Below are 8,660 nucleotides of genomic sequence, written 5' to 3'. Positions count from 1 at the left end.
AAGTAAATAAGATTGGCCTATTTTTGAATATTTCTACTCGATGTTCTGCCCCGGCCACCTTTTCACTCTTGTCTTGCACCCTTCTCACCATATGGAGAAGTTCTCATGATGATTATTAACATGTGAAGCATACAAAGTAATAATTAAACAAAGAAGTAAAAAACAACATTCCCTAATAGCTCAAAATAATCTTAGTTTATCGATTAGACTACATACACTAACCACTATAGATGAGAGGTAATTTAATAATTTTACCTCGGTATTAATCAATGATTGCTAATTAAACAATACACTGTAGATTACATGATATTATTTGGTCAAAAAAAGTCGGGATCTTCTGGCTTAAACATCTTAGGCATCTTTAGGTCATGATGAGAAGAACTATCAACAATTTTCACCTTTTGATTTGCCCCTCTTTTAGTATTTGTAGCAAATTTAGAAGCTAGAATTGTAGCTTTAAGTGGTTGGTTGTGTTTATTATTATCATCATCTTCATCATTGTGTTCATCATTCTGCTTGAAAATCAATGGGTCACCTTCACTATACATGATCTCATCCTCATTATTTTCATCATCATCATCATCCATAATATAATAGCAGTAATTTTCATGTCTTTCTAAATCTTCAGCCAACTTCCTCTTTTGGTGACGCCGCCAAGCAGCTTGTATAAAACATGCTCCCCATGTCCTCCATTGATGAGAATAGTACCTAAAAGAATGTTGAAGCTTTTTGCTTTGTAAACGCTTAAATTGAGTTGCTACATACTTAAGGTCGTCAGCTCGTAAGGCAAATGCTTCGACTTCGGTGATGGCTTTTACTTTTCTTGTTGAGGATGGAAGGTTTAGAGTTGTAGTTGTTGGTAATATTGCCCATGTTAATAACTCTTCGCCGCAAAAGTCGCCTTGGCGAAGAGTAATAGAGTTAAAGAAACCCGAGCGACCACCATATGTGGTGGAGCTCTCTAGTTGCCCTCTTATTATGAACATCATCTCGGAAACAGGATCTCCTTCTCGAGCTATGTATGTGTCTTTGGTGCTTAAGGATGGTATTAGACGTTCACATATAGCATCTAATAGTTGATCATCCATTTGTGCAAAGAAAGGAACCTACAAAAAGGAACATATGCCATTAGGTAAACCAATTAGGATAATCTTCTTAATAAAAACAAAATGGTTTAGTGAGATATATTCTGTATCTCATTGTATTGATCTCTAAGTTATTGCTAAGTTATTACAATTAATATTTAACACTAGAGGAGTTTACTATCAAATTGAATTTAATCAAACTAGCAAATTTAATTAATTATCATGGCTAAATGCAAATCTACATACGCATAAATTTTGCATTAATTAACCATATGAAAATGCAATACTTAAGCAAATATAACTTACCCGTCGGACAAGACCCAAGCATAAATGTTTTTGAATTTCTCGTCGAATATCTAAGGGCAATGATTGTAGAATAGACTCTTCATCAACTCCTCTTGTTGCAAGCCACTTATATTGAACAAATCGCCGAATTCGCTCCCTAAGTTCCTCTGGTAGTTGTATATGTTGCATCCACTCCTCTGTATCCCTTCTTCTTATCCTCCATTCTTCAATTCTAGTCATTATAGATTGAAGATAATTCTGCAATATGAGATCATATGGTAATTCTAAGAAAAATAAAAGAATAATAATACAAGGTTACTTAAAATAATTGTATATCATGAAATTCTATTACTACACAGTCACGCAGTAGATATTTCTCACTTAAAAATAAAAATTAAAAATTAAAAAAAAAAAAAAAAAAACCTCTTATTATTATTATTATTATTATTATTATTATTATTATTATTATTATTATTATTTTATTTTTATTATTATTATTATTATTGTTGTTGTTGTTGTTATTATTATTATTATTATTATTATACTTTTTTCAATATTTAAAGTTTTTTTTTAAATGTTTAGTACATTTAAACTGGGTCATGTAAGAGAATTTTGTCCACTTACAATTCCATAGAAAGTTCCATCCAAAAAGCCCAATTGGTGATAAAAGTATTAAATCCAAACATCGATAAAATATGAGAATTTCATCTGGTCGATACAAGCTCATAAAAAGCGCTAATCCAAATCAATTTATCTTCTCTCTTTTAAATTGGATAAGTCATCACATGTAAATCGGATAACAAATAAATTTTCGCATCAATAATTGACTATAACATTTTACCATTATTCTTCAATTATCTTAAAATTATCTCTCCCGGGAACTTTTTGTCATGTTATCCTAATTGCAAATCCTTTTTTTTTTCTCTATGTATATTTAATTTAGCTAACCAACAAGATATGAGAGTATAGTGTTTTATTTTTATTCTAACAATTATCTCATTTTCATCTTCTGTTCACCACTCCAATTAACTAATTAAAAAGGGGTATTTTTTTAACCCGACCATTATTGTGAGCTATTATTTCGATAGAAAAGAGTAAAAGATTTATTAATCATGAGCTTTAACATCTCTCTCCCTAAATTGTTTTTCTCCCTTCTTCCCTCTCCATTGACAATAAAATTTTACTTTCTCCCCCTCCCACCAATTTCTTTTCTTCGGTTCTTCCTAGTATGTCTTCCTTGACCTTCTTATTCCCCTATACTTAAGCTTGTTCGACTTATCTTTTTATTTGATTTAACTAAGTTCATTTTGTTAAATCAATTAGTTTACTCTGTATATTTAATTAATTCAATCCTATTGTACTCAAGTAAATTCTTTCGTCCAAAAAGATAGGTATGTACAGACTTTTGAACTAAGCATGATATGCCCATTAAAATCTTGCATTTATAAATGTGCCTAAATAAACGTGTCAATTAATATGAAACAAAAGAAGTATGTACAATGTATTACCTGAACTTGGCCAATTAAATGCGAAAAAAGGAATAAGCCCATCACACAAATGAAACTGCAAAATAGTGTTTCCTCAACGTATGTGCTATTTTCTATATTTTGCCCATAAGAACTGTGATAAACAAAAAATCGATAAATTATGATAATATAAGTTTATGTTAGAACACTCATATAATATAAGTTTGAAAATTGTCAAGTTTACCTAGAGTGTGATGACAGTTTTCAACGTATTATAAACAATCAAGTATCCAAATATATGTACTGGATCCAATCCTTTTTGTTCTTCTCATTTCCGAACAATAAAGTTTAATAGTTTTTTCCATGTATAATTTTTTCATTTTGAGATAAAATATTCCCAAAAATCTTAGTTTTCACTAATTTAGTGAATGTGTCAATAATACATTTCTTACTTTTCTCTTTTTTTCATACAAGTTTTTAACAAATTTTCCCCTAATTGAATTTTTCAAAGCATGATTCAAGTTTTAATTAGCATTTTATTGTCCTTATTGCCACATTATTAATTACCTTGTCCCTCTATTTTATTTTATTTTTCTTTTTTTGAAAAGTGAGCCTATTTAATTTTAAAATTATAATCTTTACTAATCCCAATGCCAAATTAGAAAAACAATTAAGATCAGTAGTAAAGTAAAACTAAAGGAAGAAAGTACCTTAAGGTCTTCAACCCCCACCACAGGCAGTAGAAATATGTTTGGGTGAAACCAGCAGAGACAACATCATCCGTTATAATTCGATCAAACATTCCAAAGGTGAATTTATGATCTTTATTCCGAGGGTTACAATTCGTAAGAACGTCTGATTTATCTAACCATTTTTTTCGAGCCGGTAGGTTTTTATTCTCTATATCAAAAAATGACGGTTTGCATGGAAATTTTCTTGAATTTCTTTGCCTTAAACATTCTATTGTCCAGCAGGTATGCACTCGTTGTAGTGCCCATAAATACCATACGCCTCCTATCACCTGTGAATTGTCATGAAAAAAGCGTTAACCAATTGACATAATTAATGATTAAATTTTCTCCATATGCTCTAAATATCATAAATAAATTATTAGCTACTAAAATTTAATTTTGATTATATGATATTCCCTTAAAAGCAATTAGACAAATAATGGAGAACAACAATTAAGGGTTCTTACATGGCCAGCTAATATAAAGAGAAGCATATTATAAACTGCACCAGACCATGCATTTTTTGCTGCAATTCCTGTAGAGTTCACAATCTTCCGGTTTAACGGAAACATTACGAACAAGCGAGGAATGAATTGAACAAGTACAATAAGAGCCACAGTGTGATTTGTATGAGCTTTTGTTCCACTTCTTAATGCCGGTACAATAAACCAAATCATTGTCTGTAATCAAATTAATAAATATCTGAACTCATTTTGCACAAGGTTATAAATATAAAGTAGTGCAATTTTAGTGCTTTATAAAAAAATTGTGAAATTTATAAGATGCAACACATAATGACATAAACTATAAGTGAACTATAGTCATCGACACAGACTTCACATTATAAATGAATTTGTTCATAAATAATACCTGAGGTAAAGGAAGCATTGCAGCAACGTCGATTATAAAATCGGACGTTAAATACTTAGCAGCAATAGCTTTAGGATCTATAACAAGCTCCTTACGTCCAAATACTCTAGAATTTCTTGAAATAAAGGCAGTTCGAAATTTTAAGAAAATATGCACTAGGTAAAGGAAATCACAAATGGTTCTAATAAGAGTCACAATGATTAATAGCTCAAAATTTGTGTTAAGACAAGCGTAACCACATATTGTAGGAACATAAAAGTATAAAGGATCAAGAAATAGAGTAACTAGGCATGTTATAAAGAAGAGGTTATTCCAACTAGTAATGAATTCGCTACGAGGATCATGGATCTTTGTCCACCATTGTGGCTTTGACTTTTGTTGTTGTCGACGAAGAATTGAGAATGATGTAGGGAAATGACGAATTTTGGAGGATGGTGCATAAAATTGAAAACTATGCATACTTTTTTGTATCTAGATTTGAGTCTGTTAAAATATTGGTTAAGGTAAAGATAATTTTCTATTAATTCAATTGTGTAAGGGTGTAAAAGAAAAAATATTGAGAAAGGATATGAAAAATAAAGTTGAGAAGATGATTGTTTGAAGGAGGTTGAGAAGCTTACGGAGAGTTAAGGGATAAGCCAAATATTTCGCTTTTGAATTTATTTGTGTAAGGGTGTAAAAGAAGGGAAAAGTTGGTTAAGGAATTGTCAAAAAGGAAAAAATATATAGTAAGAATATATTAATTCCACTTACATTCATTATAGTACAAGTAAAGAGAAAAAAAAAATTGAAAAATTCTAATTTTAGAAACTTATGGCATGCACTCTCCTAGTACATGTTCATCGTAATTGCATTTCAATAAATTAATCCAACTATAAATTGATAATCGATAGCTATTGTGTTATATATAAAGTAAAATAATGTTAAAATAGATCATGATTTAAAACTGAATATCCAATTTTATCAATCTATGTACATGATTTTCTTTTATTAAACAAAACACATTGACAATCATTAAAAGCTAGGATCATTAATAGTAAATATTTCAATTTCTCAAATTCTTTAACTATAAAAATGTGAGATTAGGTTTTGTTAATTTCGTTTCAAAAGTAAGAAAACAAATATTTAAGTTAATTACATCGTATATCAATCAAAAAAAGCATATGAAAACAATGTAAATGTAAAGAAAGTAGGGACCTACTTGGTAGATTGAAACATTACAATGTTGTAACTAATGGCACGAGTAAGATTATTTAGATTGATCATTTATGAAAATATAAAGGTTTTATTTAATTATATATTCTAATTATGAGTTTTTGATTTTCACCGCATTATATACATATAAATAATGTGGCAAACATTTATAAATATCGTTTAAAACATGGAGACATAATAGACCGCTACTTATGTCCAATCATACTTGTTTCAGGGTTTTTTGATGTCCTGCGGGAGAGTTACAATTCTAAGACTGGAACCGGACGCCTGTACCTGCAAAACAAACGGATACTCCGGATGATTGGAGATCCGCCTCCAACAGTCAAGTTAGTACTTGATTAAGGAGTAATTAATGCAGAAATAATGTAATTTGGTCTCTCTAGGTGAGAGTGTTTAATGTGCGTAATCCCCTTTAATGAGGACTAATGAAGGTATTTATAACCTTGGGAAGCGTGCCACTCTCTAGGTTTAGGTTAAACCTAGGGCTGATTGGGCCTCCAACAAGGATTGGGCCTTGTTGGCTCATTTTCCCATGTGTCATGGGAAGGACACGCGTCGCGTCACGGCTGGTCCATGGTGGACGAATATTTGGTTGACACGTGGCAGGCTCTCATTGGCCTACGTGAAGGACACGTGGCGGAACCTGGTTGGTCCACGTGTTAGATGGTGATTGGTGGATAAAAATCCCCTAATCATTTGCCCCTCACAGGTGGCACGTGACTGGTCACGTGTTACCTGTGACAGGTGTCGCACCGTAACAGGCGACGGCCTGCTACAAGTGTCACTCGGTGAAAGGCCGAGAGATTTTCCCGCCCAAATTTTGAATTTGGGAGTGACCCTTCGCCTTCTCATTTTCGCCTATATAAGGGTGTGTTGACTTCATTCATTTTCACACTTGAGAACTTTTGAAGAGAACATTCGGACCCCTGAACTTGCTCTAACATTTCGGACTCTTTCTGCCTACCGCCTGCTCTGACAAGCCGGCTACTCAGGATTTTCAGAACTTCGCCAACTTCACTTGTTCAGGTAACCGTCGGTTCTCTTACTCTTTTATCTTTATTTTTTTTTCTTTTCTTTTTGAAATGGCACCACGGAATCACACGACACGACCTAGGTTAGTGATCAGCCGGTCACCGGGGACGGCTGAATCTAGGACTAGGAGTGTCGCCTGCCCTTTTCCGAACCAATCTTTTCCCTTTATACAAAGTCCGACTGTCTCTGTGTCTATGCAGAACATAATGGCCAGAACAAAAAGAACTGCTAGGATTACAAACTCAAACGGCTCCTTCTACCAGGTGCCGATTAGTGAGACATCTGACCAGGCGCCAGATGCTGAAGTAAACCAAGGCGGCTTGACCGCCGACAGCTCTGAGGGAGGGGTCAAGGTGGTCCCTTCCCATTTTACAGTTGACATGTCTACCTTTTCTCCCGCTCCTATCGAAGGAGAGGAGGCGGGCCCCTTTGGGAGAGGAGAGGAGTCGTCCTCTTCGGATTCGTCAGAGGACGAGTCCGAGTCTAGTTCTTCTGGTCATACTTCTCTAGACACAGAAGAGAAAAACAACCGCCTACAAGAGGCGAGGCTTTCTCACGCAGTTGAGAAGGGGGAAAATTGGGCGGAGTCGTCCGCCTCTTAGAGAGAGCAAAATACCCCTTACTACTGCACTGTCCCAAAAGGCCGGATCAAGGCCATGCAAGAGAAAGTGGGGAACTTTATTGCGAACCACACAATGGGCCCCGTATTTTTAGTTTTTGTTCCGGATCCAGAGGACACAGTCGTCTGGCCGGCTGGTACCAGCTACGATAGCGCCTGCTTCGGCTGCTACGAGGCGGCCATCAGAGCTGGGCTGCGCTTTCCACTACATCCGGCTGTTCAGCGGATCTTGGATGGGTATGAGTTGGGGTTATGGAAGTTAGCCCCAAATTCTTGGTTCAACGTTCTCGGCTATGTGGCCGGGTGCGAACTGCACGGAGTGGAGCCAAACATCGAGGCTTTCGCCCACATGAACTACCTCAGCCGGACCCCTAAGGCAGGCGGTACCGGCTGGTATCAATTGACCATCCACAGAGGCTACCTCATGACAAGAGGTAAAGAAAACAAGTGGAAGGATTGGCGAAGAACCTTCCTTATCATTGAGAGTTCAGACACGGAGCTGAACCAGCGCTTCAACAGATGGAACAGGGATCCGTCTCTTCTGGCAGGCGGTCGCAGCATGCCGCCTGTTCCCCCAAGAGCTAAGAAAGATATCCTGGACAAAGGACTCTTTAAAGTAGAGACGAGGGCCGACTCTACTACAGGGGTGCGAGAGCAAGTACCCCTGCACTGCGTCCCGAGCTTCAAATGGCTCTATGACGAGTACTTTTTGGCCGCCTGTGGCCTCAGCAGTCGGTGCTCAAGAGGTAGCCGGCCTGTCGAATACTCTGTTTTGCCATGCATTACTGTTATGACTTTTTATTAACTTTGGTATTTGTTCTTGCAGCGGACGCCATGAGCAAAATTACCGCCTCCAAGACTGCGGCGGCTATGTTGCGTGCCTCTATCATGCAACAATCTTCAGCCGACTCTCCTAACAAGAAGGCGCCCTTGGTAAGTTGCAAGCCCTTCACCCTTTCTCCTTTTTGAAGTTGGGTTTATACAGATACTGACCGTGTGCTTGCTTTTTTTTTTTTTTTTTTAGACGGGCACCCCAAGAACTTCTTCCTCCCAACAACCGGACTCCAAGACCCGGAAGACGACTGTTGCGAGCTCTCCCGGTGCTGCCAGGAAACATGCGGCGGCTGAGAAACATCCGGCCACTCCTTCTCAAACTCTAAGCAGGCCGCCTAGAAGTATGGAACTGTCCTTATGAATTCGGACTTGCTTCCTTTTTACTATGTCTAACGTGCTTGTTTATGCTTGATGCAGCCGGTCCTCAGGAACCGGACATGGTCGAGGTGGTCAAGTCCATGATCAAAGCCGTCCCTCCAGCTGAGAGAGAGGCGGTCAGGGGTGTCGGCACCCTTGACCTAGA

General features: G+C 36.5%; 1 protein-coding gene across 1 annotated transcript; it reads right to left on the bottom strand.

Moving 5' to 3' along the window:
- Positions 1 to 317: 317 nt before the first annotated feature.
- Positions 318 to 5,300, bottom strand: LOC110695028 (probable cyclic nucleotide-gated ion channel 16). Its single transcript, XM_021872220.1, has 6 exons — positions 4,438 to 5,300; positions 4,035 to 4,247; positions 3,547 to 3,857; positions 2,879 to 2,990; positions 1,392 to 1,628; positions 318 to 1,106 (listed from the first exon to the last, which is right to left on the bottom strand). The coding sequence occupies exons 1-6, from the start codon at positions 4,894 to 4,896 to the stop codon at positions 318 to 320; spliced, it is 2,121 nt and encodes a 706-aa protein (XP_021727912.1). The 5' UTR covers positions 4,897 to 5,300.
- Between the last annotated feature and the right edge of the window lie 3,360 nt (positions 5,301 to 8,660).

The sequence above is a fragment of the Chenopodium quinoa genome, unplaced genomic scaffold (assembly GCF_001683475.1).
Source record: "Chenopodium quinoa cultivar QQ74 unplaced genomic scaffold, ASM168347v1, whole genome shotgun sequence".
Taxonomy (NCBI): Eukaryota; Viridiplantae; Streptophyta; class Magnoliopsida; order Caryophyllales; family Amaranthaceae; genus Chenopodium; species Chenopodium quinoa.
Note: the sequence above shows the minus strand (reverse complement) of the source record. Positions and strands in the feature narration are given on the sequence as shown.